This window comes from Ursus maritimus, unplaced genomic scaffold (assembly GCF_017311325.1).
Source record: "Ursus maritimus isolate PB19 unplaced genomic scaffold, ASM1731132v1 scaffold_5, whole genome shotgun sequence".
Taxonomy (NCBI): Eukaryota; Metazoa; Chordata; class Mammalia; order Carnivora; family Ursidae; genus Ursus; species Ursus maritimus.
In genome coordinates this window covers 85072234-85089561 of record NW_024426663.1, presented here as the reverse complement: position 1 = coordinate 85089561, position 17328 = coordinate 85072234, and the positions used below count along the sequence as shown (strand labels likewise).

At 34.8% G+C, this 17328-nt stretch overlaps 1 protein-coding gene across 1 annotated transcript; it reads right to left on the bottom strand.

Annotated features, from left to right (window-relative positions):
- Window positions 1–1641: 1641 nt before the first annotated feature.
- Window positions 1642–2661, bottom strand: LOC103680571 (olfactory receptor 2AK2-like). The gene has a single exon (XM_008710071.1). It carries the CDS (start codon window positions 2562–2564, stop codon window positions 1644–1646), a length of 921 nt encoding a protein of 306 aa, XP_008708293.1. The 5' UTR covers window positions 2565–2661; the 3' UTR covers window positions 1642–1643.
- Between the last annotated feature and the right edge of the window lie 14667 nt (window positions 2662–17328).

Sequence of the window (17328 nt, the reverse complement as noted above, 5' to 3'; positions counted from 1 at the left end):
CATATGCCCACATACACACACACACAAAAAAAACAAAACAAAACAAAAAAACTAAAAATACCCCAAAAAACAAAAAAAACTACTTTTGTATAGGGAGGATTCTAGCATTTTTATTCATAATATCTGAAAATAGCAAATGATCCAATGAAAGCAATAGGGAACATATTCATACAATGGAGAGCCAGTCAATAATAAAAATCAATAGCATTACTGCTTGCATTATAAAGTTTGCAACTCATAAACATTGAGAAAAAGAAGTCATATGCATAAAATAAGTTTTTGTTTGATTTTATTAAAAAGAGCTTCCACTGAAGTTGATGGAAGTCAGAATAATGATGACCATTGTAGAGTTGAGATGCTAATATTGAAGGAGCACAAAGGAACTGGATGATGGAAATATTGTCCCTGTGGTTTTCCTTGACAGTAATATGAGGATTTCTTACTTCCAGCTTTTATTCCAAGATATTGATCCAATTCTCTGTTCATCTGATTTCCTGACATTTCTCATCATGTCTGACCACAAGCCTCATAATCTGCTTTTTAGTGATCTCCAGAGAATGACCACTTTTTGCTTCTCTGCCATTACCACTTTTCTCCAAGGCAGCATCTTGTAACAAATGCATTACTGCAATGGTCTCTTATTCTCCACTTGAATTCTCTCTGCAAGCACAGCAATGGTTGCCAGTTTTTTTAATTATTATTATTAAAACCAAAACCTTCACAAGGATCAACCTTAAATTTCAAATTTAGGCTCCATGAACTCTACTTATTCCCTACAGCCCACCAAATTATTCCTTAATTTTCTTTGACATGTACAGGCATGTTCCCTGCTCAAAGCATTTTTATTTGCTTCTTCCTATGCCTATAACATTCTTAATGACATATCCATTGAAATTATTTATTAAACTCACTTCAATTTTTGACCAAATATCACACACATAGTTGCCCCTACATTGAACTATTTGTAAAACAAAACTCTCTGGCTTTCCCTTTTCCAGCCTCCAGCATTTTTTCCCATTGATTACTACATTTTGATAGAGTCTAGAATTTTCATGTCCACTTTAATAATTTTACATATCCCCACATTGGAATGCAATCTAAATGTGATTTTAGTTCTGTCAGTTCTTATCTTTATTGACTCCCATATCACTGGTGCCTGCAATAGTGCCACACACAAATATAAAACCTTAAATCACTTGTTGAGTGAACTCATGACAGAGTGAATTATTAATGGTGATCTTTAATACACTTAATTCTTTTTTATGTATAGCCCCTTAATGTTATATATTTGAACAGAATTTATTTCCTTTTCATTGTACTTCAGAAATTAAGGAGAAAGTTACAAAATATATGCTTCAAGATGCAAACATTGAGTTAACAGGATTGAAATCTATTGCTTTTGAAGCTAAACAATGTTGAGAGTAACACCATTTTTCCATTTTTCATTTTGGAAATCAATGTAGTTTCCATACTCGAAGCCATTCTGAAGCCATAAGGAATCAAGATATTTATCGATTTATTTATTTTATAAATATTTATTTGGGTTCACATATTTCAAAACAACATTCTAGACAAAGTGATCTATGTTGTTCAAAGTCAATCAACAGGGGTTCCCAAAGTGACATTTCCTGTACAAAAATCCATTATACCAACAGTCTTCTCATGGCCCCAATAACCTCTTTATTCCTCAGGCTGTAGATAAAAGGATTCAGAAGAGGTGTGATGATGGTGTAAAACACTGCCACTGCCTTATCCTCTTCTGGAGAATGCAAGTAGTGTGGCCTAGTATAGGTGGAGAGAGTAGTCATATAAAATAGGCTTGCCACAATCAGGTGAGAGGAACAAGTGGAAATAGCTTTTGTCTGTCCTTTACCTGAGCTCATCTGGAACACCACAGTAAGCACACGGGCATAGGAAGCTAGAATGGCCATGAATGGCAGCAGCAGGATAATAAGCCCACTGAGGAGGATTGTATGCTCATACTGGGAAGTATCCTGACACACCAGTGGTAGTAGAGATGGAACTTCACAGAAAAAGTGGTTAACAACCCGAGACCTACAAAATGGAAGTTGAAATACATACAGCGTATGTATTAAAGCATTGCTAGAACTACTGGCCCATGTACATGTGACCATGAACCAACAGATCTTCTTGCTCATGAGTACAGCATAGTGCAAAGGGTGACAGATGGCTACATATCTATCATAGGCCATAAAACCAAGGAGAAGGGCTTCAGTCCCACCAAGGGCCAAGAATACAAATGCTTGAATCTCACAGCCGAAAAATGCAATGGTCTTCCTGCTTGTCAGGAAGTTAGTGGTCATCTTGGGCACTGTGGTGGAGATGTACATCATGTCAATAAAGGAGAGCTGACTGAGTAGAAAGTACATTGGAGTGTGCAGTCTGGTGTCCAGTCGAATGAGAAGGACCAGTATGATATTCCCCATCAGAGCAACTGAAAAGAGGATTACAATGGCAACAAAGAGGAAAGTGTTCATTTGACCATATTGGAAAAGACCAGAAAGTATAAAATCTGTCTCTACACTTTGATTTCCCATCTTCATAGTTTAAATTGAAACTCAGTGCAGATCATATCCCTAGATTCCATGGAAGACACTGACTGTCCTTTAAGAGAAAAGAAAGTGATTATTATTACATGCCTTTCATTGCATTCAAACCATTTCCCCAGCCAAGTGAATTATCAAGACCATACACTACCTTTATTTTCTTCGTTAAATGAGGGGAAAACAAAATTATCTTATTACAGTATCTTTCAGAGAGTAAGTCCTGTATGATCAGAGTTTAGTCAAAACCATGACACACAAGACACAATTTAGAGAATGTATCAATTAATTTCTCTTTGCCCTCATATAATTTTCTTTTAATCATCTTTTCTTTTAATCATCAGATGAGTTAATCCCAATCAGTTCCCCAATGAATTTATGGCAGTATTAGATGTACTTTATGGGGGACCTGGGTGCCTTATTGGGCTAAGTGAGTGCCATGGGCTCAGACTGTGATGATCTCAAAGTCCTAGGATTAGAGCCCTGCTTTGGGCTCCCTGCTCAGCATAGCCTACTTCTCCCTCTCCCTGTGCTGCCCCCACCCTGCTTGTGCTCTCTCACTTTTGCTCAGTCTCTCAAATAATAAATGAATAAATGAATAAATGAATGAATAAATAAATAAATAAATAAATAAAATCATTAAAAAATACTTTAAATTTCTGTTTACTTTGAAAAAATGTGTTTCACCCTCTTATTTTCTTTTGAATTAATACAGAATTCTTAGGCCCTTTGTTAAGCATGTACAGAATTTTTTTTTCAGGGTTTCTTCCATCTCTGATTCGAAAGATAATACTGTCATAAGTACTTGAACCATTGAATGCTGTGAAATCATCGGCATAATGTTAAATCACTCATCCTTAGTCTACAACAGCTATAACATATTATAAATACAAAACATTTTTATTAGTTGAGAAATCTTAGGCTTTTTAAAGCATATACAAATTTATCTAATCAGGTTTTTTGCTGCCTCTGATTCCAAAAGATAATACTATGCTAAGTATTAAAAACATTGACTTCTGTAACATTTTCCCATAAAGTTGAAGAAGTTAATTTTAAGCTATGCACCCTACAATGTATTACAAATAAAAAATATTTCACCTGATAGATGAAGAAAATGTGCTCAAGTGAATGTTGAGACTAGAAGCACGTATAAGACATCATGCATCTTCTTTTTCCAAAAGAAAATCTGCTTACTCCCATACTCCTCCTCCAACATCCAAAAGTATTTTCTAGATACAGATAAAAATTCCAAATTGGGGGTTCAATTCACTTTAATATAAAATGTATTGAGGACTGACTGCTTATGATATTATGTTCATCAATATAATTCAAAAATAACAGTTTGCAATAATAAATAAATATAATTACAATGTAGCTCTGGTGCATTAAATAATGACTTGGACTTTCAGTATGATGTAAGAAATTTAAAAGAACATCATCTTAATGTATGTTTTAAACCAAAACTGGAAAATTGGCAGGAAAAATAGACAATATTAATATTTACATTTATCATGGCAGATTTATGATTAATAGCTGTGAGATATGAGATTAGATATTATGAGTTTAATACACTGAAAGTCAAAAATTTCTACCAAAACATTATCAGTAAGCAATTATATCTATAATTATTTTCATCGTAATAAAAACTTCTGATTCTTATCATAGTCCAGATATATTTTTGCACTGTGTTTTTTCACATTTCCCTTGAATTTTGATTTCTGCTCTTATTAAAAGTATTTAATATAAATTTTGTTTAATGTTAAATAAGTTGTTAGAAAAAGATAAAAAGTAAAGAAAGGAGTAATAATGGGAGCCCAGCAAATGGAAACTATGTTATCTTCTTCGTATTATTACAGAAGTAATAAGGTAAATATCAAAATGGAATTAATAACAATATCCAAAAATTTTATGGAACCATACAACTTACAAAATATTTTATTTTAATAGAACTACATAGAATTCTCACCACATATTTTTTATTTTCTGAAATACATCTATTTTATAGACTTTTATTATTTCAAATATTGTTGAGTATAAGTTTGTGCTAAGCCTCATACAAATGTTTAGTTTTAAATGAGAAAAGAATAGACTTGTTTACTAGCTAAGTCAGAATACAAGGATGTTCCAGGGTAATAATCTCTCTTAGGTAAGAGATACACAGTACTATCAAACTCTGATCCTATCTTACGGTGTCAAGTTGCACTCCATCCCCTCAGTTCTTATTACCCTGGGTTGTACAAATTCAATATAAGACTAAATAAATCTAAGATACAAACCTTGTGTTACTTTTATAGAAATAACTTAAATAATATGTTGACCACCTAGTATTTCAGATATAGTCTCATTTGAGAATATGTACATATCAGAAGCATAATAGAATTCACTGTACATAATCACCAAAATGAAATACATTTATTTAAATAGTATATCAAAGTCTAATTACATGTTTTCCTTTTATGTAAATGATATTAAATTCTTCAAGACACTCTAATTTCTTTTGACTTACTTCAGAGGGCTCAGCAAGTAAACACCTATTTGATAGCTGAGTGATTGTTCTTGTGAAAAAGATTTCTTTCATCAAACCATGCCTATGAAACTAAAGAAAATATATTTCCTTAAAATACTATATTTTCTTCTAGATGAGCAGACATATAAATTGTCTTAAATTTTATAAAATAATTAATCTAAACATCATTTCCTTTGAGACATATAGCCCCTTATGTACGGCTGTATCTCATTCTTCTAGAATTTTGTTCTTTAAATGTTGAAAAAAGAAAGATAGATGCATCTGCAATAGTATATATAGAAAGGATTCCTAACAGCTGTATGAGGGTAATAATACAGTGTTGCATCAATTCCCTCTTTTATAAAAATTTTAATAAATTTATAGTATTTGTTGGTCATCCATATAAAAAAAAGTTACACAGGCAGAGCCACATATATTTGAATAATCAAGTTATTGAATGTGGCTTATCTGAAGAATACAAAAAAAAAAAAAAAGAGAAAAGATTCCAAGTGAAATCCAAATATGTTTAAGTCACTAATTTGAAACACATTTTAAGGACTTTACAGCACCGAGACTGTAAGATAACAGGTGTTGTTTTTGCTTTAGAAAATCAGTATTCAATCATTTAGCATGGTAAACTCAGTAGAAAATATAATTTAAACATGCACACTTTCTTCTCCTTATGTAAGACTTTTAACCACTCAGGGCAAATGTACTGACTGCCTATTCATGGTGGAAATTCATATTTTGTTTCCATGGCCCTTTTGGGAAAACTTGGTCTCTAATCCACAATTAAGCACATTTTGTACATTGCAGTTGATGCTGCTTTAGAGCTTGTGTCAGTACTCCAAAAGGGAAAAAAAAAAGATGATTCTTAGACAAATGCTCAAATACATTTGTTGAAATGAATAACAATCACATCACCAGATTTATCTGGTAGTTTTAGGAAGTATTATTTCACTGTACTTTACCTTTAAAATATGAATATGTATTTGGACTCCAAATAATTAATAACCAACTGATATATAGTTTGATTTTTTGTGTACAAAATAGGTAAGAATTTCTGAGGAATTACATGACATGGGGATGTTATAGTTAAACAGTACATTGTATTTGATACAATAATCTTAAAAATATTGGCATGGTTATGGAAGTAGGATTCAGGTTTCCAATTCCAAAACGGAAAAATTGTGCCCAAGTTCAGAGGGAGTAATTTAAATAACAGCATGGTGCTCACTTAATCTTTTTCTATAGCAACAATGTTTATTGAATTGGTAGAAATTAAAGCGAAGTTGGATTTTAACTGGTCAACTGCCTTAAGTAATTTTGTGGGATGATATGGCAACTCCTGTACTCAAATTTAAAACAAAACAACAACAAACAAACCCCAAAAAGGATAAAAAATAGAATTGCAATAACTTCAAAGTCAAGGTAATGTAATTGAGAGTTCAGATGTAATATGAAGAGATTTACTTTATCTCTTTGAATACAAAACACATTCATAAGTTCCCATTAAAATGAGTGTATATATCCTATCTTCATTTCTCCCAATTATTTTACATGTAAAATTTAGTTGAAAATATTGGCTCTTACTTTTCTTTGAAATAGTTATGAAAAGACTTTCTCCACAAAGAATATTCCAGTAATCAATCTTTGAATGTCTGTCCTCACAGGGAAAAATAGAGCTTACGGAATAGAGATCTCAGGTTTTAGGTAATTTTGAGTCCCACAAGTAATCGACACTTACTTCAAGGCTAGTCACTGATGGAAATAATTTTACCCTGTCATGGAACAAACCATTTTAGCAGTCTGACATGTACAATCTTGGTTGCTTACCTTATGAAAAAAAATGCAATACACAATTAAGATATGACCTTTGAAGGGCCTTGGCAATGTTGACTTCTTTACCTTCAAGATGAATCAGCCTCTGCATTTAGGTCTAATACTTTTTAGTAATGGTTACCATTGTTGTTCTTGTTGCTGTTGTTTTATTGTCCCTTGACATTTTGTTAGAAAAATATTTTAAGTGTATTATGAACCAATGAAAGTAAACTGCTTTAGATAGTTATGAAATGTTAGTAATCTGATCCAAAAAAATAAAATTAAATAAAAAAAAAACTTGTAGTAGTATAAAAATGGGGATATGTCCTTAGTTTGCCAATATTTAGCAAGAGGATAAAAGTGGAATTTGGTGATGGAACGGAGCTAGAGGAGAATGGTTTACTTACATAAATAGGATAATCAGAATTATTATTAGGTATTTTTTATTCTGAAGTTTACTCTTTCTTTTCTTTCTTGCTTTCTTGCTTTCTTTTCTTTCTTTTCTAATGAGAATGATGACTGCATGTAGACATGGGGGTGATTTTGGATAACTAAATTAGTAACTGTAAGGAATAAATTAACAATGTTGTTTGATACACAACTAACACTGGATATATATGAGTTTTTGTTTTGAGTATTGTTTTTCCTGTTATTATTCTCTTTTTAAATTGCCATTCTACATAAACTAAGATGGATTCAGAATGGAGGCATGTCCTTCATTGCTTTGCTCTAGTGTGTATGCAAAGCCTTCAATAGTTGTCCCAGTGCGACCTAGTTCTATTAAAGACTCAGAAGCAAACAGAAAACAAATTATCCAGACATAGAGTTATTTAAAATTAACCCTGGAATACAGAAAATTTCTCTACCACATACCAGCCATTGTTCATGACTTATCTACTCCCAGCTGGAGGGTAGACTCACAACCTTACTGAACAAATGCCTGCTTTTCCACCACATAAGTCAGAGTTTGAATTTACACACATGGGTGTCTGAGCCCAAATACAGGACAAAGAGAAAGTCAGGAGGTCTCTTTGGATACAGAAGGCTATGTATGTATGTATGTATGTATGTATGTATGTATGTATGTATGTATTTGTAGAGAGAGAATGTGAAGATGGGTGGGCAGAGGGAGAAGAAGAGAGAGAATATTAAGCAAGCTCCACACCCAGCATGGGATCCAATGCAGGGCTCCATCACACAGCTCTGAGATCATTACCTAAACAAAAATCATTACCTAACTGACTGAGCCCCAGAGATGCCCCCAGATGTCCCTTTAAGTTCACACAAATAAGGACAGTAGAAACATGAAAGACCATCCTTTCATATTTAATCAATATTCAGGAAGGGAGTTAAAGCAAGTGTTTCATGAAGAAAAGAAATTAGCTAAATGAATATATCTGATGGCATTCCTTAAGACATATTAACACCTTGTTGGCACATTTGTCCCTTGAATCCTGGACAGAAAATCAAGATGGTGGACTACAATGTTCTAGTCCTTATTTCCCATGGACACCACATAAGTAACAACATATGGACAAACATAGCTTTGTCAAAATTCCAGAAACCAGTTAAAAAGCTGCAGAAACCAAGTGAACGCCTGAACCAAGAAAAAGCCTTTACTCAAAATGTTACAAAATTTTGTGGCATTTTGCTTTCCCTTGACACATCCCTCCTTGGAGCAGTGTGGTTCAATCAGGAGGACACCACTTAATACTCAGTTCCATCCTTTAGAAAAATGAAGAATGTACTTACTTATAAAGTTTAGACATGGGTGATGACTGCCCACATGATTTGTCTCTTTCTCCTGGCTCAGGACACCAGTGGGAAATGTGGCATAGTTGGGAGGCCTCTGAAAGCAATGGCAGTTGCAGTGGAGAATTACATGAGGAAGGAGTAAAATTTGTGTGTGCTTGGAAGCAAGAGATTATATGAAGAAAAATGCATTGTGAATCCAGGACTTCTAAAAAAATCAAAGATGAGACTCTAAGGAAATTTAAAAGCAGCCACATATTTGGGGAACTGGAACAAAACACAACAAAGTCCATTTGTTCTTTTATAATATTTTATTTTAAAAAAAATATTATGTTATGTTAGTCACCATACAGTACATCATTAGTTTTTCATGTAGTGTTACATGATTTATTGTTTAAGTATAACACCCAGTGCTCCATGCAATACATGCCCTCCTTAATGCCCATCACTGGGCTAGCCCATCCCCCCAACCCCTTCCCCTCTGAAACCCTCAGTTTTTTTCCCAGAGTCCATAGTCTCTCGTGGTTCATTCCCCCTTCTGTTTACCCCCCTTCATTTTTCCCTTCTTTCCCTACTGATCTCCCTGCTATTACTTACATTCCACAGATGAGTGAAACCATATGATAATTGTCTTTCTCTGATTGACTTATTTCACTTAGCATAATCTTCTCCAGTCCCGTCCATGTTGCTGCAAATGTTGTGAAATTGTTCTTTTTGATGGCTGAGTAATATTCCATCGTATATATGGACCACATCTTTATCCATTCATCTTTTGGAGGGCATCTTGGCTCCTTGCACAGTTTGGCTATTGTGAACAATGCTGCTATGAACATTGGAGTGCATATGGCCCTTCTCTTCACTACGTCTGTGTGTTTGGGGTAAATACCCACAAGTGCAATTGCTGGGTCATAGGGTAGCTCTTTTTTTAACTTTTTGAGGAACCTCCACACCGTTTTCCAAAGTGGCTGTACGAACTTGCACTCCCACCAACAGTGTAAGAGGGTTTCCCTTTCTCCACATCCTCTCCAACATTTGTTGTTTCTTGCGTTGTCCATTTTTGCCATTCTAACTGGCATAAAGTGGTATCTCAATGTGGTTTTGATTTGAATTTCCCTGACGGCTAATGATTGTGAACATTTTTTCATGTGTCTGTTAGTCATTTGTATGTCTTCATTGGAAAAGTGTGTGTTCATATCTTCTGCCCATTTTTTATTTGATTATTTGTTTCTCATGCATTGAATTTGAGAAGTTCTTTATAGATCTTGGATACGAGCCTTTTATCTGTAGTTTCATTTGCAAATATATTCTCCCATTCTGTGGGTTGCCTCTTTGTTTTGATCACTGTTTCCTTTGCTGTGTAGAAACTTTTTCTCTTGATGAAGTCCCACAAGTTCATTTTTTCTTTTGTTTCTCTTGCCTTTGGAGATGTGTCATGAAAGAAGTTGCCGTGGCCAATGTCAAAGAGATTACAGCCTATGTTCTCCTCTATGATTTTGATGGATTCCTGTCTCACATCAAGATCTTTCATCCATTTGGAGTTTAATAGTCAAGAAACATATCAATAAGATATAGACAAAAGGGAATGAGAAGAAAATCAATGTGTGCCAGTATAAAAAAAATCAACAGAATAAAAAGGAAGGTATTAAAAAAGGTAATGAAGCATAAAAAATAGCTGTAATATATCCGGAAATCACTTAACAAAAAAGTATTGTCAATTCTTTTCCTACCAGTAATAACACTAGATGTCCCATTCAAAAGATAAAGATTGATAGAATTGATTTAAAAAAAGAAAATAAATGCATGCTTCTGCAGGAGACTTTCTTAATATTTAAGGACATAGGTTGCTAATGAAAGGATGAAAAAGAAAATTGTGCATAAAAGTAGTAACCAAAAGACAGCAGTAATGTTGATACTAATATCGCACTGTGTAGACTTCTAGAAAAAAACAAAAAAACTTTAAAAAAGGACATTTATAATAGTAAAAATGACAATTCACCAAGAAGATAAAATATTTTAAATATGTGTATGTCAAATATCAGAGATATTAAATATATGAAACATTGACAGAGATAAAGAAAATAGACTGTTCTATAATAATATTAGAAGACTTACAAACCTCATATTAAAAATGGATAGAAAATCAGAAAGAAACCATAAAGGAAATAAAGATCTTCAGCAATACTATAGATCAATTAAACCAAAAATACATATCTAGATCCCTTCATACAATGACATCAGCATACACATTTTTTTCAAGTGAATATGGAACATTTTCCAAGATGGACCATATTTAAGGCCAATAAGCAATTATTAACATTTCAAGAAGATTGAAGTTACACATAATAGTTTTTCTCATCATAATGAGATAATATTTAAAATCAATAGCAGAAACAAATTTGGGGATTCAAGAAAATATGTGGAAGTTGAATTATATACTCTTAAACAACATTTTTTTCAAATTACTAATCACAAGGGAAATTATACAATAGCTTCACAGAAATGAAAATAAAACACAAAGTACCAAAATTTATTAGATGCAGCAAAAGCAATGTGAAGAGGGAAAAACAGAGTTGTAAAATCTACATTTGAAAAGAATCTCAGTCTGAGGCTCTGGGAAGATGGTGGAGTAGGAGGATCCTGAGATCACCCAGTCCCAAGGATGCACCAAGATAACAGCCAAATCAGTGCAATTAACTCTGAAAAAAACCTTTCCACAATTATTCATACATAGGAGGCCACATCAAAAAAGGTAGAGGGATGGAGATGCAGCTGGGAACCAAGTCCATAGTGAGACTAATCACAAACAAGAAGTGCAAAACAAGCATGGAGAAGAGAAAGGATCAGAAGCCACCCCAGGCCTCCCAAGCATGGGGTACCCACACCAGGACTATGGGTCCCTGTAATATTTGGTTTTGAAAAACAGTGGGCTTAACTAACCTAATTATAGGGGCGCCTGGGTGGCTCAGTCGTTAAGCATCTGCCTTCGGCTCAGGGCGTGATCCCGGTGTTATGGAATCAAGCCCCACATCAGGCTCCTCCACTAAGAGCCTGCTTCTTCCTCTCCCACTCCCCTGCTGTGTTCCCTCTTTCGCTGGCTGTCTCTCTCTGTCAAATAAATAAAAAAAATCTTTAAAAAAAACTAACCTAATTATAACCATCAGCTTGGCTTAACTCTGGGTACTTTAAAAAATTAGTATGTTGAACTCTGAAAGAACCTGAGCACAGGATGAAACTGAGTGCCTGTGCTTAGAGCCAGCATAATAGCATAAAAGCACCCGTTTGAAAAACACATGAGATATGTGTGAGGGAGATTTATTTACCAATCTCAGAACACGCTCTGGTGGGGTGGGAGGCAAAAATCTTTACGAGATTTCTCCAAAAGAAGGTAGGTGCTGGTAGGTGCCATTACTTTCCCCATTCCAAGTCTGCATACCACCACATCTGCGAGAACAGGTGTGAATACTCTGTACCTATCTTGCTAACACCATGCACCCCTCCCCCACACTCTCCTGCAGATTCACCCTATCCAACACCCTGACCTACACAGTTGTCCATCCAAAGCAGCCCCTGCTCGAAAACACACTGTAAACAGCCCTCAAAAGGAGCTGTACAACTCCAAAGAGATGCCTCCCAGTGGAGAGGGGAAGATAACCACACATACCAGTGTGTCTACAGTCTGAGCAGCCAAACCTAATAGGTAAAAGCAGAGAAAGAGTGCCCTCCCAATCAGTGCAACTGTGGCCATAGCAAACAGACTGGGGCATGTATCTGGTCTGACTTCAGGTATTGCCCACCATGAAAGTCTATTAGTTGACAAGGTAAGTCTAGCTACTGCAGATGGGCTTAGGAAGGCATCTGACTGACTCCTGACACAATCTAACTACAAGCACATGGTAGAACAGACTGGACCCTTAATAGCACAGGGACAAAAACCTGCTTGATGCACCCACAACAAGCACAATAGTTGATTTCACCCAACTGTATTGAAGGAAATATAGTTAGCCACAATAGTAAGGTGCACACAACCCACATAGGAGACATGCTTAGTGTGTCTGGTTCTGGTGAATAGGTATCATTGTGCTACTGGACACTACAGGACCTCTTATTTATAAGGTCACTAATTTTGAGATCAAGAAATGTAACTGATTTTCCAAATACATAGGAAACAAGCACAGAGAGTTATACAAAATGATGAGGTGGAGGAATATGTCCCAAATGAAAGAAGACAAAACATCAAATAATTAAATGAAACAGAAATAATCAAAATGACTAATAAAGTATTAAAAATAATGGTCATAAAGATATTCACTGGATTTGAGAAAAGGGGGGAGGATCTCAGTGAGACATTAAACAAAGAGAGAAAATGTAAAAAAGAACCCAGTAACTGATAAAAAAGAAATACCCTGGAAAGAATCAATAGCATATAATAGCTGGAAGGCAGATTAATGAAAGTGACCAAGATGAAAAGCAAAATAAATAAATAAATAAATAAATAAATAAATAAACTCAGCAATATCATCAAGAATGATAATATTCACATTATAAAAATCCCAGAAGGAGAAGACAGAGACAAGGAAGCAGAAAATTTATTTGAAGAAATAATAACTGAAAACTTCACTAATCTGGAAAAGGAAACAGACTTCCAGATCTAGGAGGCACAGAGAGCCACTGACAAAATCAACTCAAGAAGGGTCACCCCAAGATAAAGCATAATTAAAATGTCAAAAAGTAGTGGTAAAGAGAGAATTTTTAAAAAACCATGAGAAAAAAATTACAACAACAACAAAAAACCCACAAAAACAGTTACATACAAGGGAAACAACATAAGACTATCAGCAAATTTCTTAGTAGAAATTTTGCATGCCAGAAGGGAGTGCGGTGATGCATTCAAAATGCTGAACTCTGAAAATGCTGAAAGAAAAATACCTAACAATTGTAGATATTTATGCACACAACATAGAAGAACCAAAGTACATAAAGCAAATATTAACTGACATAAAGGAAGGTTTTCACAGTAATACAATAGAGGAGTTTAACCTTACTCACATCAATGGGTAGATCATCCAGACACAAAATCCACAAGGAATCACGGTGGCTTTGAATGACCCATTGTATTGGATGGACCTAGCAGGTGTATTCAGAACATGCCATCCAAAAACAGTGGACTGCACAATCTTTTCAAGTGCATGTGAAATAGTCTATAGAATAAATCACATTCTGGGCCACAAAAAAAGTCTCAACAAATTCAAAAATTTTGAAATCATATCAAGCATGTTTCTCACCACAATGGTATGAAAGTAGAAATCAGTTACAAGAAAGAGATTTGGAAAGAACACAAATACATGGAAATTAACATTCTAATAAACACTGAATGGATGATTGGGGAAATAAAAAAAAATACAGGGAGACAAATGAAAATAAAAGTACCAGAATTCCAGAATTCCAAAATTTTTGGAATTAATCAAAAGCTGTTCTAAGAGGAAATATTATAGAATGCAAGCCTAACTCACAAAGGAAGAAAATACCAAATAAACAAACTAACATTACAACTAAAAGAGTTGGGAAAAGAACAAACAAAACCCAAGCCAGTAGAAGGACAAATATAATAATGACTAAAGCAGAAATACATAACATAAAACCTAAATTAAATAAACAAGCAAAACTAGTAGAATGGATTAATGAAAACTGACTTTTTTTTGGTAAAGATCAACAAAACTGACAAACTTTTAGCCAGACTCTTTGGGGGAAAGGGAGTTCAAATAAATAAAATCACAAACACAGTATGAGAAATAACAGTGGACATGATAGAAATGCAAAGAATTTTTAGAGAATATTATGAAAAAAATATATGCCAACAGATTGGACAAACCAGAAGAAATGGATAAATTACTAGAACATAAAATTTGCCATATCTGAATCAGGAAAAAATGAAAAATTTGAACAGATAAATTATTAGAAATGAAATTGTTTCTGTAATAATAATAATAAATATTAAACCCTCCCATCAAAAAGCAGTCCAGGTCCAGAAGGCTTCACAGGTAAATTATACCAAATATTTAAAGAAGATTTAATACTTATTCTCCTCAAAATATTCTAAAAAATAAAAAAGGAAGGAAAAGCCTCCAAATACATCATGCAGGGACAGCATTACTGTTATATTAAAACCAGATAAAGGTACCAGAAACACACACGGGCGCCTGGGTGGCTCAGTCATTAAGCATCTGCCTTCGGCTCAGAGCGTGATCCCGAGTCCCCACATCAGGCTCCATGTTCCCCTGGGAGCCTGCTTCTTCCTCTCCCACTCCCCCTGCTTGTGCTCCCTCTCTCACTGGCTGTCTCTCTCTCTGTCAAATAAATAAATAAAATCTTAAAAAAAAAGATACCAGACATACACAAAAAGAAAACTGTAGGTAAATATATCTGATGAACATAGATGCAAAATTCATCAACAAAATATTAGCACATGGGATCCAACAATATATTTTTAAAAATCCTTCACCATGATGAAGTGGGATTGTTCCAAACATTCTAAAGTGATTCAATATTTGTTAAAAAAAAAAAAAAAAAAAGAACATGATACACGCATTAACAAGAGAAAGCATTAAAAGTCATATGATCCTCTTAATAGATGTAGAAAGAGCATTTGACAGAATACCATGTCAATTCATGAGAAAAACTCTCAACAAAGTAGCTCCAGAGGAAACATACCTGAACATGATAAGGGCATATATGAAAAACCCACAGCTGTCATCCTCAAAAGGGGAAAATAAGAACTTTCCCCTAAGGTCAGGAATAAAACAAGGATGTCCACTCCCACACTGTTGTTCACCATAGTACTCAAATTCCCAACCACAGCAATCAGACAAGAAAAAAGAAATAAAAGACATCCAAACTGTTAAGGAAGAAAATCTTTATAGTAGCTTTTTAAGTGTCTGATTCTCTGTCTTTACTATATATTTGTCTTTACATGTTATTTTTTTTCTTTGATATATTTTCTTATTTCTCACTATGGCCTTTTATCATCTACTTAAAGATACTTTTAACATTTTTTATTTCTTTGTTTGTTTTGGTTAGGCTAGGTTAGTGAGGATAAACTTCTTTGGTTTTTGCTTGTCTAGGAAACTTTTTCTCTCCTTCAATTTTGAATGATAACCTTGTCAGGTGGAGCATTCTTATTTGTGCATTTTTCCCTTTCAACATTTTATTTTATTTTTTTTTATTTTATTTTTATTTTTTTTATTAATAATGATTTTTTATTATATTATGTTAGTCACCATACAGTACATCCCCGGTTTCCGATGTAAGGGTCGATGATTCATTAGTTGTGTATAACACCCAGTGCACCATGCAATATGTGCCCTCCTTACTACCCATCACCGGTCTATCCCATTCCCCCACCCCCCTCCCCTCTGTAGCCCTCAGTTTGTTTCTCATAGTCCATAGACTCTCATGTTTCATTCCCCCTTCTGATTACCCCCCCTTTCTTTATCCCTTTCTTCCCCTACTGATCATTCTAGTTCTTATGTTCCATAGATGAGAGAAATCATATGATAGTTGTCTTTCTCTGCTTGACTTATTTCACTAAGCATTATCTCCTCCAGTGCCGTCCATGTTGTAGCAAATGTTGAGAACTCATTCTTTCTGATTGCTGAGTAATATTCCATTGTATATATGGACCACAACTTCTTAATCCAGTCATCTGTTGAAGGGCATCTCGGCTCCTTCCACGATTTAGCTATTGTGGACATTGCTGCTATGAACATTGGGGTGCATATGGCCCTTCTCTTCACTACGTCTGTATCTTTGGGGTAAATACCCAGTAGTGCAATGGCTGGATCATAGGGTAGCTCAATTTTTAACTTTTTAAGGGACCTCCACACTGTTTTCCAGAGTAGCTGTACCAACTTGCATTCCCACCAACAATGTAGGAGGGATCCCCTTTCTCCACATCCTCTCCAACAATTGTTGTTTCTTGCCTTGTCTATTTTTGCCATTCTAACTGGCGTAAGGTGGTATCTCAGTGTGGTTTTGATTTGAATTTCCTTGATGGCTAATGATTTTGAACATTTTTTCATGTGTCTGTTAGCCATTTGTATGTCTTCATTGGAAAAGTGTCTGTTCATATCTTCTGCCCATTTTTTGATTTGTTTATTTGTTTCTCGTGTATTGAGTTTGAGAAGTTCTTTGTAGATCTTGGATACCAGTCCTTTATCTGTAGTGTCGTTTGCAAATATCTTCTCCCATTCCGTGGGCTGCCTCTTAGTTTTTCTGACTGTTTCCTTGGATGTGCAGAAACTTTTAATCTTGATGAAGTCCCATAAATTCATTTTATCTTTTGTTTCTCTTGCCTTTGGGGATGTGTCATGAAAAAGGTTGCTTTGGCCGATGTCGTAGAGGTTGCTGCCTATGTTCTCCTCTAGAATTTTGATGGATTCCTGTCTCACATCGAGGTCTTTCATCCATTTGGAGTTTATTTTTGTGTATGGTGTGAGAGAGTGGTCAAGTTTCATTCTTTTGCATGTAGCTGTCCAATTTTCCCAGCACCATTTATTGAAGAGACTGTCTTTTTCCCACCGGATGTTTTTTCCTGCTTTATCAAATATTAGTTGCCCAAAGAGCCGAGGGTCCATTTCTGGGCTCTCTATTCTGTTCCATTGGTCTATGTGTCTGTTTTTGTGCCAGTAC

Coding starts and splice junctions, on each gene's coding strand:
- LOC103680571 (XM_008710071.1), bottom strand. CDS start 2,564: ATGAAGATGGGAAATCAAAGTGTAGAGACAGATTTTATACTTTCTGGT.